The following is a 26,528-nucleotide window of genomic DNA, read 5'->3' on the forward strand; positions in this document are numbered from 1 at the left end:
AAAAAATAGTGGATACTTTCGATAGTAGGTTGCGACATTGGTGTCGGGATTTATCGCCTCTCGAAAAATATCAACTCGATGTAATGGGAGTTGGTTAATTGTTGGTGCTTCGCCAAGCCAAGGTTCAATCTTCATTCCTTGATGCATGCTCTCGGATTTGGGATACGAAACACCATGTTTTCATCTTCCCGAAGGGCGAAATTTGCCCGTTTGCCGAAGAAGTAGGTGCTATTGGAGGGTGGTCGAGTTGTACTCCGGTTCTCCATGATCGGCTTGTCGGTGAGCCAAATGAATTAACTTCTTGCTCCTTATAGTGTTGACATGTTATCTTTTATCAACAGCTTTTCCAATCGGTTGGATGCTAATGTTTCGTAGGTTGCTAGGAAAAGGGCCCATGCCTTTTGCCTAGTGCATGCTTATCTCCTTGTTGATGTTTTGAGGAAGGAGGGATCGAAATGGTATGGTAGTATAAACATCATTCACATTGTTGAGCAAATGGATCATAGACGGGACTCGTCTTGGTTAGTGCTTGGCAAGATCGTTCAAGCCTTGGATAAGAGGGTGCCTTCTGGAGGTTCACCATCATTTGGATCTCCTAGAATTCTTCAAGTATGTCTCGTGGAGAGGCTAAGGTATGTTGAGCTTCCAGTTGACGCTTCTTCTTACTCCTTCCGCCACCTTACCAAGAGAAATAAATTGTATGCGGATAGATTTGCATGCACCGAGGCCTATTGGACATCAAAGTTGCTGGAGGAGGGTGGTCCTCATGTACGTTGGGTGGTGCCGTGGTGGCGCTTGAGATCCTTCACGGGATTGCCCGCTTCGGCCGCTTCTTCCTGCTCTTTAATGGTCGTAGGTTTGAAGGTTGCTTCTTTCATTTATCCGGAAAGGTTTATGAGGCAAATGGGTCATTAACAAAAGGTGCCCGCTCAAGATACTCTTGTCCAAGAGAGTGTGTTCCGAAACTCCGAACTAGTGGAGGCTTTTGAGAGGTGGTGGGCCACTCGGCCAACTTGGGAGGTGCTGAATCCCGCTCCTACGACATGGGCTGACTCCCGCTTACGTCAAATGGTCAAGAGCTTCCACCTTGGAATAGAGGTCAAAGTTCCGTGAGGATGAAGTCAACGACTTGAAATATCGGGATGTGGTCAAGGCAAATCGTGCTTTGTTTAATGATTTTGATAATGATATGAGCTTGAGTGTGATGAGGCCGCCAAAGAAGAGGTGCTTGGGTCCTAAAGATGTGTTGGCCCGTGTGTGGGCTCGACTTGGGTCGGGTAGGGGGCCGTGTAGGAGCCCGAGTGCGGTGGTTGTTGTGGATCCATTGAGGATCCGTACTGAGGAGGAAATTCGTGCAAGGCAAGCTAGAAAGAAGAACAAGGGGAAGATGTATTTCAAAGGCAAACACAAGGGTAAAATGGAAGAATGAAGATCTCCACCGTTTTTTTATTATTATGTTATATTAAGGTTTGTATTTGTTTTTGTATTGTTATTATGTTGTATTAGTTATGTATTGTGTGCGTGTGTGTGTGTGTTAGTTTTATTATGTAGAATGTCCTAGTCAGCGCTCTAGCCTTGCAATTCGTGGACTCGCTTATCCTTTTATTGTTACCAAGTTTGTAATTCCACCTATTATTAATTAAATAAGGGAATTACCTGTGTTGAAAAAATGTTATGAATATTTGTTGTTTCTCCATCCATTTTGTGAAAGTAATTTGGTTTGAATTATCTTAAACTTGCACATAAGAAGGGGAGTTTTTTTATGGAAAGGGAGAAAGGCTTTTTTGTTTTTGATTCTTTTGCTTTTTTTTGTGAGAAAATGGGTATTTTTGTTTTTTTTTTAAAAAAAAAATTTGTTGGGTATGTTATTTTTTGTATGTTGGGGTGGTTGTATCCTTCTTGTGTTAAGAAAGGACTGCCTACGTATTTGCGTGATGCGAAATCAAACCATGCTCGTAGTTCAGGTGTTTTTGTTTTTGTTGGTGAGATGGTTGTGTCCTTCTTGTGTAAGAAAGAACTGCCTACGTATTCGCGTGATACGAAATCAAACCATGCTCGTAGTTCTAGTGTTTTTGTTTTGGTTGGTGGAATGGTTGTGTGCTTCTTGTGTAAGAAAGGATTGTCTACGTATTCGCGTGATGCGAAATCAAACCAAGCTCGTAGTTCAGGTGTCTTTGTTTGGTTGGAGGGATGGTTGTGTCCTTCTCGTGTAAGAAAGGACTGCCTACATATTCACGTGATGCGAAATCAAACCATACTCGTAGCTCAGGTGTTTTTGTTTATGCAAATGGTTGATAATTTTGACAAATCAAAAGCTGCTGGAAACATGGCAAGGGGCCATAACTTAGACTCGATAAACATGCAATTTCAAATCAGAACTTTTGATTAATTGACTTGAGAGTTGGGTGCGGTTGTTGAGAAGGGTTGTTGATGTTGAGTTGTGGCCACTAGTCGTGAAACTATAGATGGTTGTTGGTGTTAAGTTTCAAGGGTAGTATTTCTTGAGTTGGTCTAGGTTGGTTGGGTTTGTGAAGTCTTTCCCGTACAGGTCACTTAATCTCACTACGCCCCCCGAAAGGATTTTCTTAACTAGGTATGGTCCTGCTCAATTGAGTTTGAATTCCCCTCTCGGATCGAAAGGTAACAGTGCTCGAACTGATTTAAGGACCAACTCACCTTCTTTGATGTTTCTGGGTTTGACTTTGTTGTTGAATTCCCGTTGTATACGTCGTTGGTATAGCTGGACACTTTACACGGCGTTGAGTCGTCATTCATCTCGGAGGATGAGTTGCTTTACCTTCGACAGGTCCACTCTGCCTCCGGGATTTGGCTTTCTAGTACGATCCGTAGAGAAGGGACTTCCAGCTCTACTGATTGTATCGCCTCCATACCGTATTCTATGTAGAAGGGTGTTGCTCCTGTTGGCGTTGGAATGGAGGTTCGGTATCCCAAGAGTGCGAATGGGAGTTTGCTCGACCAATCGTGGTTATTGTCCTGCATTTTCTTGATGATTGTGATGATTGTTTTGTTTGCAGCCTCTAACGCTCTGCTGGTTTGAGGACGGTAGGGAGATGAACAGTGCCATTTGATTTTGTATTTGTCTAACAAGGCTTATGCTTCGGCTCGGAAGTGAGCCTTGGTCGCTGATGATTTCATGGGGTACCCCATACCTGCAAATGATGTTGCTTTGGATGAACTTGGCCACTTGTTTAGCGGTTAAGACTGCGTAGGATTGTACTTCTTCCCATTTTGTGAAGTAATTGATGGCGACTAGGACAAAACAATGTCCTTTGGTGCCTATTTGATTGACTTTACCGATGATGTTAATGCCCCAGGTCGAGAAAGGCCAGGGTGATGTCATGGTGTATAGAAGGGATGGTGGTTTGTGTTGTATGTTGATGAAGATTTGGCAATTGTTGCAATGTTTGACATAAATTCTACAATCGGCTTCCATGACGGTCCAGTAGTAGCCCAATCGCATGATTTTTTGGGCTAGCATCATCGCGTTCATGTGAGGGCCACAGTCTCCGTTGTGGACATCTTTCATGATTTTCTTGGCTTTGTTGAGGCCAATGCAAAGGAGAAGGATTTCTTGAGGTGTTCTTTTATAGAGTTGGTTTTCATTTATCACGAATTGTGATGCAAGTAAATGGATGGCTCTTTGTCCTCTTGGATCAGAGTTGGGAGGGAATTCGTTTTTGGTTTTGTAGTTAAGGAGTGCTTGGTACCAAGGTTCGTCATGGTTTTCCTCGTCGTTGTTGATGGCGTAGATATGAGCTGGCTCGCTCCTTCTTTCGACGCATAACGGCGTGGATGTCATGTCATCATGTACGTTGATTAGTGAGGCCAATTTTGCCAGGGCATCGGCAAATTGGTTTTTTTCCCTAGGCAAGCGGAAGTAGTCAATTTGGTCGAAGAATTCGGCTTCTTGATTGATTTTTTTTTGGTAAGGTGCTAGACTGTCGCTTTGGATTTTTCATGATCCGGACATTTAATTGATGATGAGCGAGGAATCACCATGGATCCTCAATCTTTTGATGCTAAGTCTTATGGCTGCTTATAGGCCGATGAGGAATGCTTCGTATTCGGCGGCGTTGTTGGTGACGGCGAAGTCTAGCTTGATTGAGATCGGAACGTGTCCTCTATCGGGTGATATCAGAAAGTTTCCTACTCCAAAGCCTCACAGGTTTCATGCACCGTCGAAGTATAGGTCCCATGCGCTCGTTGTCGGCACAAAGGATGTCTTCGTCAGGGAGTGACCAGGTGTCGGTCGTTGGATCCTCGTTGATGGGATTTTCTACTTGGAAATCGGCGATAACCCTTCCCTTGATGACCTTGAGAGGTACAAATTTGAGGTCTAACTCAGATAGCATGAGTGTCCATCTGGATAGTCTTCCGTTCAATATGGGCTTTTCGAAGATGTACTTGATGGGGTCCATCTTGGAGTAGATGTGAACCGTGTATCTGAGCATGTAGTGTCGCAGCTTCTTTGTGGACTATACCAAAGCGAGGCATATTTTATCCAATTGGGTGTATTTGGTCTCATATTCGATGAACTTTTTGCTGATGTAGTAGACGGCTCGTTCCTTGTCGTTGACTGTCTGTGCTAGCATTGCTCTAATGGCCGTGTCGGTGACGGTCAGCTACAGGGATAGTTGTGCTCCTTGCTGTGGTGGCATAAGGACAGGAGGCTTGGCTATGATTTTGTTTATCCTATCGAAGGCCTTTTGGCAATCATCGTCCCAATCGGTGTGATCGGTGATGCGGAGCTTTTTGAAGATAGGCTCGTGATACCGTCGTAGAGTACCAAAGATAAATTTATAAATCCAAACTACTACTATAGCTAGTGGCAGTCAGGGTCGAACCACGGAGAGGCAATGCAATTAAAAGTTGTCTAATTTTAGCCTAAGTAACGGTTTTGAGGGGGGTTTGATTTGAATTGTTCTATAACTAAAGGCAATAATAAAAACGGAACTAAAACAAATAAATAAGCAATAGACGAAAATGGATAAAATCAAATATTAAAAGGATGCTAAGAGGGTCGGTTCACTGTAGTTTCGGCGGCAGTCTACTAGGTACGTCTGAAATAATCACATGAGACGGGAAAATAAGATGTCCTCTCGGTCCACTCTTAACAGGTAGCATCTTTCGATCTAGCTACGGGTCCCTAATATCACTAGTACTAACTCTCGTCCTAAAAAGTGATTTAAAAGTCTAAATTAACTTATCTCTCGATCTTATTAATTTAGTCGTCTTAATTAAGTAGTCTATCTCCCTCCCCTATCTTTCGATCTTATCAGGTCGGTCAATTCTTAAGCATTCAACTAGTCGCGTGCACTCGAATCGTCAAATATAGCAATTAAATTAATTAAGCCGAAGGTAATCTCACGGGAGCCAGTCGATCGACCAAGTAGGCCAGTCGATCGACCATGGCGCGATTTCAGCCTTCCTATTTTATGCCGCTTACACACTACAGGTCCCCTACATCTTAGCACGATGAATTTAGCTACTCATGATTATGATAGAAACAACAATAAGATTAACAAACAAAGCTACTCAATTAATGATAGAAATAACTAAATATTTAACTAACATAAAACGAAACTCGGCTTTGGGGAATTCTAAACTAGCAATTCTAACTATGAACGAATTAAAGCAGCGAAACTAAACAAAAGAACAGAATAATACCGTGAAGAGGAAAGATCAAAACCAGATGCGGAAGTAAACTTTATTGACGGAAGAATAATCTAAGCTAACGAATTAATTAAAATTCAACTTTTTTGTGATGAACCCTAATAAACTTGATGATAAAGACTTGATGATATTCTCTAAACATCAGGTTACGTTATATAGGAATATAACGGGATTCTTATTTCCTAAAACCTAGTTACATTGGTCTTTCTCGTCTATTAATTTCCCATCAGATTAACAGTAGTTTCTGAAAGTCGTGCCCTGGTCGATCGACCAAGGACACCGGTCTATCGACTGCTTCATCGCGTAGTTCCTCCAAAAGCTTCGTAAATTCGTCTTTTGAGGCTCGATACGCGCACCAAGTTCGCTTCCCGAGTCTTTACTCCATGACAAATGCAATGTTAGGTACTCGGGACGGATTCGGCTCGATTTCCGCTGGATTCTTCACATTTTTGCAATATCGCACAAGAACACAAAAGTAGACGGAAATAGGGAAAATAGTAGCATCAACTAAATAAATGAGCTCTGAAATGCGTATAAAATAGGGTGTAAAACAACATATTTAGGACATGCATCAGCTCGCAAATCATGGTGAGCTTGGCTATGAAGCAGCTGATATATTGAACTTGACCCAGAAATTCCCAAATCTCCTTTTTTTTCTTAGGCCGAGGCATTTGCTGGAGAGCTTTGATTTTGGTTGGATCGATTTTGATGCCTCTATTGCTAACGACGTGTCCCAGGAGATTTCCGAAGGTGACCCCGAATGCACACTTCTGAGGTTTTAGTCTCATGTTGTATTTCCAAAGACGGGCAAAGAATTTTCGAAGGGCATTGATGTGGCCATCTCGATATCTTGAATTGACGATCATGTCGTCGACGTAGACCTCCACATCCTTATGCATCATGTCGTGTAGGAGAGTTATGGCGGTTCTTTGATAGGTTGCTCCAGCGTTGATTAGACCGAAAGGTATGACAGTGTAGCAATACGTGCCCCACCGCGTAGTGAATTCAGTCTTGTGCATATGCACCTCAGCCATTTGGATTTGATTGTATTCGGCGTACCCGTCTGTTGAGCCAGGATAAATCTTGCCTGACCAGGAGACGTCAGGACTGCAATGCTAGACAGGGGTAACACTGACACCAGCCTTGTACCAAGCATGCGACATCTAGGAGAGGGATATCAGGTTAGGGAAGCCAAAATAGCCAGGTTTAAGCATTGATCGGGATGAATCAAGCATTGGATACTAAGCCTATTAAGCACGTGACAAATTGGACTAAGGAGAAGTTGTTCCTATATTCTAGGGAGAACAAGTCTCAAACGGCTAACATTTAGGAACGACGAATAACAACCATGAAGAAATATATAGAATATAGTTGTTGATGTCAGACCAGTCAAGCGAGATTCTAGGAAGACTAGTGCCTAAGTCGCAACAACCACCTAGTCATGGGGAAGGAGCCGATAACCCCTCATATTGCCACTATAAATAGGAGAAACAAGGAAAACAACATACACAACTGCATACATTTTAGCTATCCACTTCTCTACTATTGTACTCAAAATCATATACGAAATAATAATAATCTCTCCTGGCTTGGTGCCCGTGGTTTTTACCCAATTCTAAAGGGTTTTTCCACGTATAAATCATTGTCTCATTTGAACTTTATTTATCTTCTAATCGCATTACCTATCCAGGCAATACTCAGAGCTAGATTACCCTGCTAAAATATCCCTGGCAGGAATTTCTCCCTTGCATGAAATCTGGCTAAAACAATTGGCGCCCACCGTGGGGCATCTAGCTCAATAAAAAATAGCCAAAATTCATTCAGAAAACAAACTCTCAAATCTCACAAAAAAGGACAGGCGATAGTATTGAACAACAACTGGCCACAACCAGGCAACAACTACTAGAAATGGAGGCTTTGAATGAAGGAAAAGGTGGCTCAGGCTGAAGCATAGGTCAGGAAGCTGAAAGAGTTTGAATCCAACCTAAAACAAAAGTTGGAAAACAAACCATCAGGCTCCAATTCAAAAATCCAACCAGGAACACCATTCTCTTCCATTATCAAACACATTAATTTTTCTTATTTTGGGAGCCCTAGTCCTTCCAAGAAAAAGACTGTGAATCTTGAGTCAGACGCAGACGAAACCCCTGATGAGACTGTTCGCACTGACAAGACAGGTGCACCCATAATTATTGCTATGGTTCAGGAGACACATAAACTCCATGACAAATTTGAAAGGAGTACCTGCCAGTATAGTGGAAGTCAACCCTGAAAGCTACGCTGATTCACCCATTACAGAAGAAATAGTCAAGGTGGATGTGTTAGGCCCAAAATCTGGATATGGACTGATCTGGGGTAGCAAGTCTGGAAGCGGTGTGGGACGCAGGACATCAGGGAGCCAGGGTGACAGCATCAGCGTGCAGCGCAGAACGTGGGCTTTGATCCGCATAGAAGAAGCATATGAGAGTTATATCACTTACCATATCCAGGGACGGAAAGTCCTATTCTGTATCAAATTAGGAATAACTTGGAGGAAAAGTAAGAAACCCTAGCTAGCCAAGCCGCCCTATATAAAGAGCCTTAACGCAAAGAAGAAAGATCATCAGAAATAAGAGAACTACACCCAAGAATTCATAGCATAACGCACGAACTGTATTTCCTCCCGAATTATAGTGAAAATCTTTGTGGGATTCCGTCTCCCCCCGCGGTTGTTTCCCAAATTGGGTTTTCCGCGTCACCAAAATTGCTTGTGTTCTTTATTTAAGTCACACATCCAAATTAACATACAACAATCAATAAAATCATAATATGGACCTAACGCTAAGACCGCTTTAACCCTAAATTGGTAGAAATTTAACAAAACAATTTGGCGCCCACCGTGGGGCATAGTGGTCGTCTTCGTTAGCCAGTCTACACGGCAAGCATAACATGTCCGGACACAAAGAAACCAACCCAGGTAGCACCAGTGGTGCCCCAGCAACGCGGGTACCGCCCTCTCGGCAGCAACACATATACCATCTCCCTCGGCAACAGCAGCACACGCTACCTCGATCCAGACCGCTACTGCTGTTCAGATACCAGCAGTTAAGCAAAGCTAAAGTTCCCAGGTAGCAGCAAGCCCATATTCAGAGAGAGTCCAGACTAGAGATTCAAGAGTCGTCCAGGGATGGCAAGGAGTCGCACAGCCTGAAAGAGGAACACAATCTAAGCAACAGGCTAAGGCTCCTCCGAGTCCCACCAACATCATGATAAGCGGATTGGACACATTAGCAAGGACAATCCAGACTATGCAGAACGAGAATAGAAGCATGAGATCCCAGATGGAAGAGGACAAAAATCTCCTCCGAGCACAGATCAACGAGTTAAGGAGCCATGCCGCTAATTCGGCCCCTTGGATGCATGAAGACAGATCCGGGAGGCCACCAGGAGAAAGTGGGGATAGGAGGCAGACGCGGGTGTTGCCACGCGAAGTGGCACTTAGGCTAGACATGGACGCAACACCACAGCCAAGAGGAGGCCTGGTCCCAACAGGGCTGGGGGCATTAACACCAGATGAGGAACCAGCCCACCAAGTACCAACACCCACGTCAGATGCAGAAGGACACCAGCAGAGCAGAGCAGCAGCTGCGGTCCCGATGATCATGGTCCCGGTTACAAATCAAGCTAAGTATACCTGGGAAAGCGGCCCGGCTGCAGCAGCATCGCAGATGCGCCAACCAGCAGTCTTGGGACAACAGAACTTCGTACGAGGAGCCGAACATCAGTCACAAGAGCACCCTGCGACCTGCCGGGAGAGAGACATACATAGAACAGCAATACCAGGAACTACGAAGCCTCCTCCGTAGGGTCCCAGGAATGCCGCTGCCTATGGAGATGGCCGCACCAGAAAGCTACGCTGACTCGCCTTTTACTGACGATATAGCTAGAGTGGCCTTACCAAAAGGATTTAATGTCCCAATAATGACCCTCTTTGATGGAACCACACACCCCTGCGATCACATTAGCCAATTCAAGCAGAAAATGATGGTTACCACTGCCACAGGAGCCTCAAAGGAGGCATGTATGTGTAAAGGATTTGGTTCGACCCTAACCGGAGCAGCACTACAATGGTTCGTCGGCTTGCCTAATGGGACCATATCTTCATTCGCCAATTTGGTCAACGCGTTCAATCAGCAATTCTCCAGCAGCCGGAGAACACCAAAGCAGCCAAGTGATCTGTATAGGATCGTTCAAGAAATAGGTTAATCGATCAAGGATTACGTTACCAGGTTCAATGCAGAGAATGTTTCAATTCGAGGCTGCGATATGTCCACGGCCATCAACGCCTTCAGGCAGGGCTTGCATAAGGAGTCAAACCTCTACAAAGAATTAACGATGTACCCTTGTGAGAGATTCGAAAAAGTCCAGGAGAGAGCTACAGCAGCATTAAGATTGGAAGAAGATATACAAGCTAGAAAGGGAATAAAAAACTTCGACAAACCTGGCAGAAAAATCCCAACAGAAAAGAAAGATGAGCAAGCTAAGCCAAACAGCAGACCTAATATCAGCAGAATAGCAGAAAAAACCCAGCAAGTTGACGACTCCCAATATCCTCCTAAGCTATCTGAGTACGGATTGAACACGGGAATAAAAGGATTGCTGAAAGCGCTAAGAAGCTTAGGTGATCAGGTTAGGTGGCCAAAGCCTCCCACTCAGGATCGACCCAACGACGACAGAGACAGCAGCAAGAGATGCGAATGGCATCAGGACATAGGTCACAGGACAGAAGAATGCTACAGGTTGCAAAAGGAAGTAAAGTTCCGTGTGCGGGGAAACTTGGACCACTTGTTATCACGTGGGGGCAAGCGACGGAGAAAGCGAAGAAATCGGTGCTTCCTTCGCTCCACCCATATGCACGAAAATTATTAACGTGATAACAGGCGGGTCCGAGCTATCAGGTTTAACATATTCCGCCGCTAAGAGGAAAGCCATCGGAAGTAAAGGGGATCATCCAGAAACTTCATGCAGAGTAAGCCAGAGCAATTTACCCCCGGCAACTTTCGACGAAACCGACATAGAAAGCGGCGCAGGGTAACACGACGATGCCCTAACTATAATGTTATCCATTGGAAATTCCACCGTACGTAAAGCATTAGTGGATACAGGGAGTTCTGTGAACCTCATCATGCTTGAAACCCTCAAAACCATGGGTTTTGATAAAGAGAACCTGATAAAGAAATCTGTACCCCTGGTGGGATTCAGTGGTGAGACTGCGCATTCGGTGGGTGAGATAACCATCCCAACGTACATCGAAGGAGTTAATAAACTGGTAAGGTACTTAGTCATTGAGGGTCCGACCACTTACAACGTGATACTAGGAAGACCATGGCTGCATCAGATGAAGGCGGTGCCCTCGACATATCATCAGTGTCTCAAGTTCCCAACACCATGGGGTACGGTCACAGTAAAAGGGGATCGAGAGGAATCCAGGAACTGCTACGCTCAAGCCCTCAAAGCTACAACCAGGCTCCCCTCATAGCAATTACAGGACCATGCACCTCGAAAGAATACAAGGAGCCTCCCTCAGAGGAACTAGACCAGGTCCACCTAGACGAGGAGCACACGGATAAGACAGTATTATTTGGAGCAACTTGCAGTGAAGAGCTACGCAGTCAGCTGACTCAATTTCTGAAAACCAAAATGGACTATTTTGCCTGGTCCCACGACGATTTGGTAGGTATAGACCTATCCATTACTTCACATAAGCTAAGGGTGAACCCAGGCTGTACCTAGTACAGCAGAAGAGAAGGAAATTCGCGGCAGAACGAAACGAAGTCATTAACAAGAAAGTAGACAGTCTCTTGGCAGCAGGTAAGATTAGAGAAGTTAGCTACCCCGAATGGCTTTCTAATGTGGTAGTTGTGCCCAAAAAGAACGGCAAGTGGAGGGTATGCGTATACTTCACCGATTTAAACAAAGCTTATCCCAAGGACCCCTTTCCACTACCACATTTCGATACAATGGTGGACGCCACTGCAGGACACGAGGTACTTACTTTCCTTGACGCCTGGAGCGGCTACAATCAGAGCAAGATACATCCACAAGATCAAGAGAAAACAGCATTCTTGTCAGAAAGAGGCATATATTGTTACAATGTCATGCCCTTTGGCCTAAAGAACGCCGGGTTCACTTACCAGCGATTGGTAAATAAAATGTTCAAGCAGCAAATAGGAAAGACATTGGAAGTATACATAGATGACATGGTAGTGAAGTCCAAAAAAGCAGGAATACATATGGAACACTTAGCGGACACCTTCCAGACATTAAGGGAGTTTAAAATGAAGCTTAATCTGTCCAAGTGCTCGTTTGGAGTATCCTTGGGAAAATTCTTAGGATATATGGTGACCCAGAGAGGAATTGAAGCAAGCAAGGAGCAGATAAAAGCAATACTCCAACTAGAATCACCGTAGAAGCCAAAAGATGTGCAAAGGCTGGCAGGGAAGGTGGCGGCCCTAAACAGGTTCATATCAAGGGCTTCAGATAGGTGCAAGCTGTTCTATGTTATATTGAGGAAAAGTCATAAATTCGAATAGACCGAAGAATATGAAAAGGCATTCGCGGAACTCAAAAGCTATCTAAGCACGCCATCGTTACTCGCGAAGCCAGAGCAAGGGGAGCCACTATTCCTATACCTATCTGTTTTAGCATGATTTTCCCTGAAAGGATCCGGCTTGATTATAGAGTAATCAGGGTATCTAGTTCTATAATTTTGGAATAATATTATGAGTAAATAACAAGGAAGGACTAAGTATAAAGAATATCACTTGTATTATTTTGATAAGCTGAGTACAAACTCGTGTATATAATTGAATATTCAGGAAGGAGTGAGATATAGATTATAAAATAACTAATGAATAATGAATCCCTTTACAAATGCTAGATCATGCTATTTATTGTTCTACAAATATTAACGTTGTATTCAATCTCAATGTTCTTCTCAATTGTCGGAGTTGTTACCTGATTAATAGGGCACATTCCCTATTAATCCGGTTGACTCGTTCTTCTCTAACTAATCTTTACCTTTTCTCCTTTTTCACGTCTTGATTCATGGGTATGATGTAGTCTTATAGTTAGACTTGGTCTTCCTTGAGAATAGGATGTGAGCATTTATCTTTATATAACCGTCTTGTTGCTCTTCAACTTGATCCAGCCTGCTTAAGTATCCTACCAGGCTATTCTGCACTTACCATGAGGCTTTTCTTCTAGGGTTTAGTAGCTTACTTATTTTGTGGTTCCCTTCGTCTGCCAAATAGTAGTTGGATTTGTCCGGTCCTTGGTTGCTTCATTCAGCCTAACAGGATCAGGCTAAATTACAGTCAGACCAGGCTAATTTGGGCCTAACAATTGCCCCTTGACATTTTACCCGTGCTGGATCAGGCCAGGGGTGAGATGTCAATTTATCGGGCTAAACAATAAAAAGAATCACATTTATTCAAGGACTCTTAGACTTCTAGTGACCGTTAAACACTGCAACGGCTAACTGCATGATGTCATGCTGACAGTTTTGCATTTTCTAGGGTTTTTGCACCGGTACTCCTCTTATATAAATACGGTATTTGTGATGAGTTTATCTTTCACCAAATTTCTTCCATTTTCCTTGTTAAATCTTCTCTAAAATTCTCCCCTATTTCCCAGGAACTCTAGTTTGCTGACTTATAATTTCTCATTAAATAAAATTCATCATGATAACCAAAACAACAAAGGATATGGGAGCCAAAAAGCGTCCTGCTTCCTAGAAAGCTGCTGCTGAGCCTGAACCCTAAGATGTCCATGAGGAGGAGGTGCTTGAAATTGATCCTCATGCTCGTGCTATAGCTTTTAAATATCAAGACTCTATTTTTTCTGCTCTTCAATCTCTGGATCCTTATTTCTCTGAAGAAAACTTATTGAAAACGAACTATGATAGGGTTTTAAGGGAGAAAAAATTAATTCCTGATTCGACTGAGGTTTGGATTCCTGAGTCTTGTCCTGTCAGAGCTAATTGGATGTCACCTGGTTGGTTCTGTATTTATGAATGGGCGTTCAAGGCAGGTTATAAGTTACCTTTTACTCCTTTAATGATTGATACTATTCGTGCTATGGAAGTATCACCTTTCCAAATCATGCCAATGGTTTGGAAACTTATCCCCTCTATTGAAAATTTATGTGCCAAGCATAAACTTGTAATTACTATTAATGATATAAAGGCAGTATAACATATGAAAAATCCTTCTACTAGCCATTTCAATTTGAGAATTAAGTCGAAAATGTCTCCATTAATCACTAACCTGGACTCTGGAGATGATAAAAGTTGGGCGAAGACTTTCCTGTTTATCCGGACTAAAAGTCTGGGGTCAGGCTTTGATTATTTGAGATATCCTCCTTTGGAGAGTGGTAGGTTTCCTGTACTCTTAATTTGCAATTTATATTATACGAAATTAGGATATTTAAGTTTTACCTGTGCATTTTTGGTAATATTTGTAGCTCCTGATTGGAACTTCGACCCTCTTGACGAGGAGGTTGTTTTAAGGATAGAGGCTTTTCTTTCTATTCCTGAGGAAGAGAGGGCTTGGCCTGCTAGTCTGGGCAGGGATTTATTGCCCCGGTATATGAAGACTAAGCTGAGTGTGGTTAAAGTACCCAAAGGCAAGCCTAGCTCCGCTGCTCTTTTCTGTATGTTTTCTATATGTCTCTATATCGATTGTTGTCTTCTTATCGCTTCTCTTCTGATATTTATATATATTCTTTATATAATTAGTATTCAGGTCTTCTGCTAGGTTGGCCAGCTTTACTGCCAAAGACTTGAAAGCTGGGGTTGCTAGGATTGTTGTACAGTCCAAGAGCCAGGAGGCTAGTGGGAGTGACAAGACGCTTGATGTTTTGGTTTCTGATGTTCAGCCTCCCCAGGAACCGCCGAGTATTGTATCACCAGAGGTCGTTCAGGCTTCCAAAAGGAGGAGAGAACCTGTTATTCCTGAAGAAGAAGGGAGAGAGAAAGAGCCTATTCAGGCTCAGCCAATCAGAAGTGTGTCTGCTCGGATTGACGATATGGATGCTGCCCGGGCGCAGATAAATGATTTTTCTGCTGGTATGAGCGGCCAGCTTTTATCTGATAATGAATCTTCTACTAAAGTAATTTCTATCTTGTATTCCCTTGTGATAAAGGCTGCTGCCTTTTTTTCCCAAGCTAAGGAGGTTAGTTGCAAAGGGACTTTCCAATATTTATGTGTTCTTTGTGTTGCTTTGTGTTGCTTTGTGTTGCTTTGTGTTTGGCTGATTGACTTTCTTTTGTTTTTCTGTAGGGATTGGACGCTGGGTTGGTCACTGCTTGTCAGCTCAGGGATGCACAGGCTAGGATTTCTGGCTTGGAAGAGAAATAAGATAAACTTAACCGTGAGCTGCACACATCCATGGGTAATGAGGTAGTACTTCAATCTCAGCTGGGGTCAGCTAGAGAGGCATCCAGGGCTGCTTTGGTTTGCGAGGTGGCTGCGAAAAACGCTGAGAAAGTTGTCAGGCAAGAGTTGGAGGCTGCAAGGGAAGAGCTGAAGACTGCCAAGGAAGAGCTGGCTGCGAAGAAGCAGGCAATGTAGGATCAGCTGACGAAAAATGAAGAGCTTGGTGCTAAAAAGGAGCTACTAGAGGCACGACTTGCTGATGCTGCCCAGTACTTCTTTGGGAAAGGCTGGGTTGATGCTCTGAGGGATCCGGAATCTGACCGGGCTAATTGGGATCCGGATCGGGATGAGACAGCTCTGGACACCCAGTATCTTGACTTGGCCAATATGGGTCAAGAAGAAGAAGTGGATTCTCCTCCTTCCAAGGAGAAATCTGGGGATCAGGAAATGATGGATGGTTGTGAGTCGGTTACAGGTTCGAAGCCTGTTTATTAGATTCGTGTTTTTCCTCTACGTTTTGGCCCGTCCAGGGGTGTTCCTGGAATGAATATTTATTAGGTATGTTTTGGCCCATCCAGGGGGGATGTTTCTGGAATGGATAATTATTAAGTATGTTTAGGCCCATCCAGGGGGGATGTTCCTGGAATGGATAATTATTAGGTATGTGGTAAGGCCAGCTTTTTTGGATGAATAAATATTTGGTCTTTGTTGGTTTATTTTTGTGTTTTGATAAGGTACATTTGTGGTGTTGGATGTGTACTGGATCTGGCCAGTTATCCGACCGATCGGGCGATTTTGTGCCGATCCGCGATTCATTGTATGATGGGTGGGGTTATTTCCTATCTGGAGGGCTTATGTTCCCTGCCTGTCTGGAGGGCTTATGACCCATCTATGTTATACAAGCCAGGAAAAGGTTTTTTAGATTTGTATTTTAAATTGAGCTCAATATTTTAAGGCCTGTTTTTGGAACTGAAAGTTGGGTATCAGTTGGATATCAGTGGGGTGGCCCCCAATCTTTAAAATTTGTTTTAAGTAAAGTGTAGTATCTAAAACAAATATTGAAGATTCTACTCGGTAAAAGGAAATATGAGAATATTGACAAGTACTTGGGCACAAAATGGAAGAAATTATATAAGGCATTTATTCATATAATGACAAATATCATACATTTAGTTTCATATCAGGTCAGGCAAGAAATGTTTAAGATGAAGATTATATCTGGACTGGGAGATATATTTTATATGTGAAATAGTTTTAAGTGTGCAATATTCCAAGCTCTTGGGATCATTTCGCCGTCCAGGGTTTGTAGTCTATAAGCTCCATGGCCGACTATTGAGTTAATCAGGTAAGGACCTTCCTAGGTTGGGGCCAATTTGCCAGCATTCTTCTCTTTTGTGTTTTGAAAAACTTTTCTGAGAACAAGGTCTCCTACCCTGAATACTCTAGCTTTGACGGTCTTGTTGTAGCTTTCTGCAACTCTTTGCTGGTATGCTGGCTGCATCTCTTAGTTCTTCCGTCAAGTCCAGGTTATCCTCCATTAGAGGTATATTGCTTGTTATTGTATTCAGTCGCATCCGGGCGATGGAATGTCGACCTCACTGATTATCGCTTCACATCCATAGACCAAGGAGTAGGGGGTTTGGCCTGTGGATGTTTTAGGCGTGGTTCTGTCAGCCCAGAGGACCAAGGGGAGCTCTTTAGCCCATCTACCTTTCCTTTTTTCTAGCTTCTTCTTTATGCAACTGATTATTACTTTGTTGCTAGATTCTGCCTGGCCGTTAGCTTTTGGATATCCTGGTGTGGAGGTTACCAGGTTGATGTTCCATTGAGCACAGAAGGCTGTTGTTCTTTTTCCCACGAATTGCGTGCCATTGTCGCATACTATTTCAGAGGGGATGTCATATCTACATATGATGTTGGGTTTGATGAATGTTATGACATCCTTTTCTTTGACTTGCCTGTATGAATCAGCTTCTATCCACTTGGAGAAGTAGTCAGTCATTGCTAGCATAAAAACTTTTTGTCCGGGTGCTTGAGGTAGTTTCCCTACTATATCCATGCGCCACTTTATAAATGGCCAGGGTGCGGATATGGAATGTAGTTCCTCAGATGGCTGGTGGATATATGGTCCATGAATATGGCAAACTTTGCATTTAGAGCTAAATTCCAGGCAATCGGCCCTCAAAGTGGGCCAATAATATCCTGTTCTGAGTACCTTGCTTGCCAGGCTCCTTCCGCCCTTATGATTTCCACAGTGTCCTCCATGGATTTCTGATAGTATCTGTTCAGCTTCTTGTGGTTCCAGGCATCTGAGGTACGGTCCTGCCTACGATTTCTTAAAAAGCACGTTGTTAATAATAGTTTATGAAGCAGCTTTTATTTTGAGTGCCCTGGCATCTTTGTTATTCAGGGGAAGGATTCCTTGTTGTAGCCAATCGTAGTAAGGTTTTGTCCAAGAATTGCCGACATATATTGGGAAACTTTCATCTTGTTTGTTTATTGCAGGTTCTAACAAATGTACGATGGGTATTTTGTCAAAGTCAGGGGGACTGAAGTTGGATCCTAGGCCGGTTAGGGCATCGGCCTGGGTATTCAAGTCCTTAGGAATTTGATCAATATTAAAATTGTGGAATTTTGCTTTCAAATTCTGGACAACTTCTAAGTAAAGCATCATTTTTGAGTCTTTTGCAGTATATATTCCATTTACTTGGTTTGAAATGAGGAGGGAATCAGTACGTACCTTTAGGTTTTGTACACCAAGGTCAATACATACCTTTAGTCCGGCTATTAGGGCTTCATATTCTGCTTCATTGTTGGTAGCTTCAAATGCACAGCTTATAGCTTGTACTATCTTATCCCCCTGTGGCGATTTTCGTACTACCCCTAGGCCTGTGCCCCCCATGTTGGCTGCACCATCGACAAATAGGGTGCATTCTAGGTCTGTTTGGTCATTGGTCAATCTATTCACTTCTTTTATTAGGTCGGGTTCTAGGGCTGGACTAAAATCAGCCACAAAGTCTGCCAATGCTTGTGACTTAATTGTTGTCCTTGGTTCAAATGTTATGTTGTATGTGCTTAGCTGGACTGACCATTTGCACTTTCGTCCAGACAATTCTGGTTTCCTAAGTACAGACTTGATATGAAGATTGGTTCTGACTATTATAGGGTGGCTTTCAAAGTATGGTCTCAATTTTGTGCAACTCATAATTAAAGCTAAAACGTATTTTTCAAGTAGGCCATACCTGATCTCTGCATCTAGTAGACTTTTACTTACTTAGTAGATAGGGTGTTGTTGTCCGTCCTCTTCTTTGACCAGACAAAGACACAAGCTTTTTGATCGATCGGTATCTTTCGTAAGGGGTTCGTCTTTGCCTGGTTTTGCCAGCAAGAGAGGAGAGGATAGATATGTTTTCAGATCTTCAAAGTCAGCCTGATGATCAGGGGTCCATTGAAAGTCTTTGATTTTCCTTAGCAGATTATAGAATGATTTGCACCTTTCTGATGATCTTGAAATGAATCTGTTCAGGGCTGTTATCCTTCCTGTCAGCTTTTATATGTCTTTGACTGTCTTTGGTGGTTCTAGCTCCAGGATGGCTTTGATCTGTTCAGGGATGTCTTCTATCCCTCTTTTTGTCACCATATAGCCCAAGAATTTGCCTGCTGAGACTCCAAAATGGCACTTCTGTGGATTGAGCTTCATATTGTTCTCCAGTATTTGGAAGGCTACTTCCAGGTCTTTGACGTGGTCTTCTGCCTTTTTTGACTTGACTACCATATCGTCTATGTAGACTTCCATGGTATCTCCTATTTGATCTTTGAACATCATGTGACTAATCTTTGATAGGTTGCACCTGCATTTTTTAATCCAAAGGGCATAGCAGTATAACAGTATATTCCTCTTTCAGTGATGAAAGTTGTACTTTCCTGATCCGCGGGGAACATCTTTATTTGGTTGAATCCACTGGAGGCATCCATGAATGTTAGCATCTCGTGGCCCGCAGTGGCATCTACCATTGCATCAATATGTGGCAGGGGAAATGGATCTTTGGGGCAGGCCTTGTTTAGGTCGGTGTAGTCTACACAGACTCTCCATTTGCCGTTTTTCTTTTGGACGACTACTACATTTGCATGCCAGTCGGGGTACATTACTTCCCTGATCATTCCTATGTCCAATAGCTTGTCAACTTCTTGGTCGATGATTTCATGCCTCTCTGCAGCAAATTTTCTTCTTTTTTGCTGTACAGGCTTAACGGATTTTTCAATATTTAACTTATGGGTTATAATATCAGCATCTATACCAGTCATATAAAAATGTGACCAAGCAAAAAAAGAGATTTTAGTTTTGAGAAATTTGACCAGATTGGGTCTGACCGAGTCTGGTGCATCTGACCCTACAAGTACCTTTCGTCAGTGGAATTCGGGTCCGAATGACCTCTCCCTGTTTCCGTCCGTGTGATTGTGCAATATATTCTTTCCTGGCAGTGACTTTAATTGCTATGCAAGGGACTTACCTGACTTTCAGGGTTTCAAAGCCTGGCTGTAGCATTCCTGAGTCGTCCTTTGTTCTCCCCTGATGGTGGTTATCCCCCATTCGATTGGTATTTTCACACATTGATGGTATGTTGATGGGATTGCATTGACGTTGTGGATCCATGGTCTGCCCAGGATTACGTTATATGAGGATAGGCAATCCATTACCCCGAATCTTTCATAGGAAGCCACGCCTTCCACATAGGTTGGCATGCTAATATCTCCTAGGGTGTTCTTTGTTTCTACGCTGAACCCAACCAGGACGCTGGATTTTTTGATGATTTTATCTTCATCTATGTTTATAGTTTTGAGGACATCAAGCATCACCAAATTGATTGAACTGCCCCCGTCTATCAGGATTCTTGATACCTTAGCTGTGCCAATTTGCATGGTAATTACCAAGCTGTCATGGTGTAGATCTAATATTCCCTGCAAGTCTGGGTCATCAAAAGTAATAGCAGGTAATGACTTAGATCTAAGAGGGGATTGAATTCTAGACTCCCTGGATATTCTTTTGGCAGCCAAGCTGGTTAGACCACATATTTTTGATCCTCCATTTATGAACTTGACTTCATAGATGGAGGGAGGAGGAGGAGGATCTCTGCCGTTCCCTGAATCTCTCTTGTTTTGTCCTTCATCTTTGTTCTTTGGCTGTTGGATTAAGTCTTTCAGATAACCTTTCTTTAGGAGGTATGCTACTTGTTTCCTGAGTTGGATGCATTCTTCTGTGGTGTGCCCGATGTCCTGGTGGAAGTCACACCATCTCGTTGGGTCTTTCCTGGGTTGTCGGATTTTTGGGCCATCCGACCGTGTCCCCAAGCTTTCCAGGCGTTTGATTAATCCTGCAAAGATTTATAGAGAAGTTATATTCAGGAATAGTTGGTAGGCTAGAAAGGTTACCTTTTTGTTCTTGTGCCGTGTTGACTTGGTCGTTCGGGCCTGGAATAGGGTGTTGATCCAGGGTTGCCTCCTTCTGGTAGGAGCTTTTCCTGTTAGTGTGTCCATAGCCTTGCTTTCCTCCTGACGAGTTTGTTCTCAAGTTGAGATCTTCCTCCAATCGACATGTTCTAAGGCGATGGACCGTGAGCAGTGGCAAAGGTTGGGCAAGCTTTTTTGGTTAAGTCTGCATAGATGTCACTGTCAAGCAGACTCCTTGCTCAAGGCTTCTACCGCTGTCTCTTCGTCACACATGGGAATGGCTACCTTCTCTTTGATAAATCTTGCCAGAATTCTTTGAGTGATTCTTCGAAGTCGCTTTACCCCGAACAGTTCTTTGGGTCTCTTGGCCATGTCTCTGCTGCTTGCGAATTGTTGATTGAAGGTATTGACCAATTCTGCAAAATTCTTGATACTTCCATTTGGGAGATTGATGAACCATTGTAATGCTGCTCCGGTCAGGGTTGTACCAAAGCCTTTACACATGCAAACCTGCCTGAATTCACTGGGTATTGAGGCGGCTAACATCTTCTGTTTGAATATGGCAACGTGATTTTGTGAATTAGAGGTCCCATCATAAGTTCTCATGGATGGGACGGTAAATTTCTTGGGGAGATCAATTTTTGCAATTTCATCTGCAAAGGGTGAATCAACAAAGCTGTCAACTTCTACTTCAGCCACAGGGTCTGGTACTCCAGGTATATTTTCTATTTTGTTGTGTAGATTTTTAATTTCCTGAAGCATAGCCATCATTATTGCTGCTTCAGTTTTGTTTGTTTCATCATTGGAGATGATTTGGGTGCCGGATGAGGTATCCTTCTCAAGAGTTCCAAAATTGGAAAAGTCAATATTTTTGATAATGGATGAGAATGGGGTTCTTGGTTCGAATCTGGAATTAGAGCCTGAAGCCTGATTTTCCAATTTCTTTTTCAGGTTAGACTCAGATTCCTTCAGTCTACTGATTTCAGCTTCTGCTTGGGCTGCCTTTTCTTGAATTATCTCCAGCTCTTTAATCTTAGCCAAGGCAGCCGCCAATTGTTGTTCTGGGGTGAGTTCTACCATTTTTGTATGTGAATATTAAATGAAGAATGGAAAAAAGGAATTTTTTTATTAATGAACTAGATGCCCCACGGTGGGCGCCAATTGTTTTAGCAGGATTTTCTCTGAAAGGATCCGGCTTGATTATAGAGTAATCAGGGTATCTAGTTCTATAAGTTTGGAATAATATTATGAGTAAATAACAAGGAAGGACTAAGTATAAAGAATATCACTTGTATTATTTTGATAAGCTGAGTCCAAACTCGTGTATATAATTGAATATTCATGAAATAGTGATAGATAAATTATAAAATAACTAATGAATAATGAATCCCTTTACAAATGCTAGATCATGCTATTTATAGTTCTACAAATATTAACATTGTATTCAATCTCAACGTTCTTCTCAATTGTCAGAGCTGTTACCTGATTAATAGGGCGCATTCCCTATTAATCCGGTTGACTCGTTCTTCTCTAACTAATCTTTTGCTTTTCTCCTTTTGCACGTCTTGATTCATGGGAATGATGTAGTCTTATAGTTAGACTTGGTCTTCCTTGAGAATAGGATGTGAGCATTTATCTTTATATAACCGTCTTATTGCTCTTCAACTTGATCCAGCCTGCTTAAGTATCCTGTCAGGCTATTCTGCACTTACCATCAGGCTTTTCTTCTAGGGTTTAGTAGCTTGCATATTTTGTGGTTCCCTTCGTCTGCCAAATAGTAGTTGGATTTGTCTGGTCCTTGGTTGCTTTATTTAGCCTAATAGGATCAGGCTAAATTACAGTCAGGCCAGGCTAATTTGGGCCTAACACTGTCAGTCACGGAAGCAGCTGTAAGTGCGGTCTTGGTCAAGGAACAAGAAGGAGTGCAGCATCTTGTGTATTACATTAGCAAGTCTCTGCTTCCTGCAGAGACCAAGTACACTTCCTTTGAAAAACTAGCATTGGCTTTGGTTACTGCTTCCTATAAACTGCGGCCATACTTTGAATCTCACACCATCCGCGTAATTACCAACTACCCGCTAAAGACTATTATGAGGAAGCCTGAACTTTCGGGCAGAATGACTAAATGGTCAGTACTTCTTAGTGGGTATGACTTACAATTCTAACCCAGAACAGCGATAAAATCCCAGGCCCTAGCAGACTTCGTCTCTGACTTCTGCCCTGCTACCCGTGGGGAGGCAGAAGAAGGAATGCTGACAATAATGGGGAGTCAGGATAGCGAGATATGGACCCTATACATTGACGGAGCCTCAAATGCAAGGGGTGCCGGTGTAGGTTTGGTCCTTCGATCACCTAAAGGTGATATGATAGTACAAGCTATTAGGTGTGAGTTCAAGGCAACCAACAATGAAGCCGAGTATGAAGCCCTTATACTTGGGATGCAGATGGCGTCGGGGCTTAAGGTAAGGAACCTAAGGGTGTATAGTGACTCCTTACTTGTGTTAAATCATGTAAACAACGAATATATGGCGCGTGATTCAAAGATAATAGCCTACTTGAAGATAGCCACAGAGTAAAAGTCAAAGTTTAGAACGTTCAAGATAACTCAGGTGCCGCGAGATCAGAACGTGGAAGCAGACGCCCTGGCAATGTTAGGGGCCACCTTCCAGCCTTACGTAAATCACAAATATACCTATCACCCATATATTGACCCCACCATCCGAAGGATCCAGATCGAATCCGGTGAAAGAGGTCAGACACATGCGATATCTGTGCAGGAGCAAGGACTCTGGTTTCCACAATAGGACAGCAGGATCAAGATTGGAGAGTGTCGTACATAAATTGGCTAAGGGATAGGACACTCCCTAAGGATAGAAAGGAAGCACAAAGTTTCAGAATAAAAGCCTCCAGGTATATCTTGATTGATAACGTCCTCTTTAGAAAATCGTTGGACGGACCATGCCTCAGGTGCTTGAACAAAGAGCAAGCAGAGACAGTGATGCAAGATGTACACGGCGGAGAATGCGGGAACCATGCTGGAGGACGGAGCCTGTCTAACAAAATCTTGAGACATGGGTATTTCTGGCCCACTATGCGCATGGATGCAGTTAATCATGCTAAACGCTGTGAATCATGTCAAAAGGCGGCTCCAGCAATTCACCAGCCAGCTAAACCAATGCATTTGATTATCTCTCCTTGGCCATTCATGATGTGGGGCATGAACATAGTAGGTAAGGTGCCCAAGGCTCCAGGAAACAGAGTGTATATGCTAGTTATGACTGATTACTTCTCAAAGTGGATTGAGGTAGAGGCAATGACAGAGGTAAAAGAATGGCATGTGATCTCTTTTATCAAGTGCAACATCATAAGCAGATTTGGGATACCATCTGAGATCGTATGCGACAATGGATCCAAGTTCATATCGGATAGCACCGAGGGCTTCTGTTCACGCTGGAACATAACACTGAGAATATCAGCCCCCAGATATCCACAAACCAACGGCCAAGCCGAGTCCAGCAACAAAATCATTGTAGAGAACCTTAGAAAACGGCTGGAAGAGTTGGGGGGAAAATGGGCAGATGAACTACCATTAGTACTCTGGTCAGACAGAACAACACCGAAAATGGCAACAGGCCAAACTCCATTTAACCTCGTATACGGAGCAGAGGAGGTGATACCCTCAGAAGTTCTGGTGCCCACGCACAGATATGGCTGTCAGACGGCAGAGCAGAATGGCGTCGTACAAGCAATATGTATCAAGGACATATAACAAAAATGTCAAGATCAGGACCCTTGAAGTAGGGGACCTCGTACTCAGAAGGTGATACCGTCGTCAGGTACCAAAAATAAAATACCTAGATACTACTAACAGAAGTCAGCGGTAAGTAGGGTCGATCTCCATAGGGAGGCGGTTTACTATTCACTTGTCTATTCTATCTGTCTAAGGTCACAAGATTGGGGTTTTGATTGTTTTTACTAGACTAAAGAGATTAAAGCAAGAGGGAAATGAATAAGAGAAAATAATGAAGAAATACAAGAGTAAATCAGATAAAAGAGAGAGATATGCTAGGAATCGGTCTACCGTGTGCGCCTACACTATCGGTCAACTGAGTAGATTAAATTATTGATAAGAAGAGCGAGGTCGTCACCTTTCGGTCCTTAAACCTACGATTATACCCTTTCGGTCTCTAATCGCCCTAGGGTCTCCTAACTTAGCTTTCGCCCTAATTAGGTATCACCTATTGTAATTAAGCAAGCCTTCCCTTCAAATCTTTCGATCCAGGTCGGGGTTAACTAAATAAATTGGTCTCCTGCATGCATACATTCATCCTGATAACAATTATATTGCCTAAAACAATTCTTATCGCAAAACTAATCTAATCAAGTCGATCCTAACATATTGCTACCACGGCTTCCCTAGTCCTAACATATTAAGGGGATTATCTAAACATAACTAAATAGAGAACAAGAAATAAAGAAAGAACAATAAATATAAACATAAATTAAAGAGGAAAGGGAGAGAAATGTTACTAAATAAATGATCCGGAAATTAAGAACAAAGTAACAGTAGTAATGTATTAAGTATCGAGAAAAGGTGAGAAGAGAGAGAGTTTATAATGACGTCCTAATATCCTATTTATAAGAAAAATAGGATTTATTAAACCTAATTGACGGAAATAAGCTTAAAAAGCCCAAATTTATATGAATCCACTCGATCGAGTGGAATAAAACCACTCGATCGAGCAAACTAAGGCTTAAACCACTCGATCGAGTAGAAAATATACTCGATCGAGTAAATCAATAAATGCAACTACTCGATCGAGTAGAAAAAGGACTCGATCGAGCAAAATTCTATTCGATCGAGTACTTTCCAGCAACAGTTTCCTGCTTTGCGCACTGAACTTCAAACAACTGCCATTTATTCGTTACTTGGGAAAACAGGGTGATTCCGGTGGCGTTGGAAATCTAAGAGGACAAGCTTTCATCTCCAATTAGAATCACCTGATTATCTATTGTAGAACTCTAGATATGGCTCTTCAAAGTAGGCACTAGCAATTTGAAGTTCTTCCTTTGCTCGCCTAGCTATCTTACTTCTTTGCGCATCTGAAAATAGCTACTTTCTGATCCATTCCTGCAATTAAGACAAAATAAACCAAAGTAGCATATTCGGGTATTTCGTAGCAATAAACTATGATAAAAACATAGAAATACGTGCATAAAATAGGCTAAAAAGACTATATAAAATGCACGTATCAGAAGGGTATTCAAAAATACCAAGAACCACAAAGCAGGCAAGTTTGCCTACAAATGGGAAGGGCCATATCAGGTCGAAAGCATTGTGAAGAATGGGGCATACAGGTTGATGACCATGTACGGTCAAATCCTGGATAAACCCTGGAACATTCGTCACTTAAAACGGTACTTTGTCTGACAAAGTGCCAAAACTTTAGTGTACAAAGGACCTTTCAAAAGTCAGTGAAGCAAAAAAAAAAAAAAAAAAAAAAAAACTTTTGGTGTGTTTCAGAAAAAAAAAAACTTTAGTGTACAAAAAACTTTAGGTATTGGTGTGTTTTAGAAAACTTTTTTCTTTTGTTTTCCCTAGTTTTTTTTTTTTTCAAATCAAATAGAGTCGTTTTTAAACCAAGTAGTCCAGGCTGTGGCTTCCTAGATCCAGGTGTTGCCCTGGAACACCATGAGATAGCACCAGGTAATTTGCACTACTTTGGAATTTATCATGCTTCTACGAAGAAAGGCTTTGGTACTAATGTTGGTTACTTGTCAGATAAGGAACACTTTGAGGGTCCAGCCCCTGCCATGTGAGGCTGCGAAGACGTTTATCTTAAGTCCAGCCACATGGGGAGCATACGCCGAGGTAGCGCGCAGGGTACGGCATACTAAGACAACCCATACCTTAACGTTAATCTCAGTAATTGCATAGCTATGACGTAGAGCAAAAGGTGCAGGCACAGA

At 42.7% G+C, this 26,528-nt stretch overlaps 2 protein-coding genes across 2 annotated transcripts; both read left to right on the forward strand.

Moving 5' to 3' along the window:
• Positions 1-9,549: 9,549 nt before the first annotated feature.
• Positions 9,550-10,602, forward strand: LOC141630279 (uncharacterized). The gene is made up of 2 exons (XM_074443121.1): positions 9,550-9,911; positions 9,963-10,602. The coding sequence occupies exons 1-2, from the start codon at positions 9,550-9,552 to the stop codon at positions 10,600-10,602; spliced, it is 1,002 nt and encodes a 333-aa protein (XP_074299222.1).
• Positions 10,603-20,771: 10,169 nt separating this feature from the next.
• Positions 20,772-24,327, forward strand: LOC141630282 (uncharacterized). The gene is made up of 5 exons (XM_074443122.1): positions 20,772-20,930; positions 21,510-21,624; positions 22,434-22,618; positions 22,748-23,020; positions 23,368-24,327. The coding sequence occupies exons 1-5, from the start codon at positions 20,772-20,774 to the stop codon at positions 24,325-24,327; spliced, it is 1,692 nt and encodes a 563-aa protein (XP_074299223.1).
• The last annotated feature ends 2,201 nt before the right edge of the window (positions 24,328-26,528 follow it).

Source organism: Silene latifolia, chromosome Y, assembly GCF_048544455.1.
Source record: "Silene latifolia isolate original U9 population chromosome Y, ASM4854445v1, whole genome shotgun sequence".
In the NCBI taxonomy this organism is placed as follows: Eukaryota; Viridiplantae; Streptophyta; class Magnoliopsida; order Caryophyllales; family Caryophyllaceae; genus Silene; species Silene latifolia.

Excerpts from the sequence above, each read along its gene's own strand:
- LOC141630279 (XM_074443121.1), top strand. The coding sequence starts at position 9,550 with ATGCCGCTGCCTATGGAGATGGCCGCACCAGAAAGCTACGCTGACTCG. Across the intron at positions 9,912-9,962 it reads CCAAAGCAGCCAAGTGATCT|GTTCAATGCAGAGAATGTTT; the intron begins GTATAGGATCGT and ends TTACGTTACCAG.
- LOC141630282 (XM_074443122.1), top strand. The coding sequence starts at position 20,772 with ATGTCACTGTCAAGCAGACTCCTTGCTCAAGGCTTCTACCGCTGTCTC. Across the intron at positions 20,931-21,509 it reads TCTTTGGGTCTCTTGGCCAT|GTTAGACTCAGATTCCTTCA; the intron begins GTCTCTGCTGCT and ends TTTCTTTTTCAG. Across the intron at positions 23,021-23,367 it reads AGATGGCGTCGGGGCTTAAG|CAGGATCAAGATTGGAGAGT; the intron begins GTAAGGAACCTA and ends ACAATAGGACAG.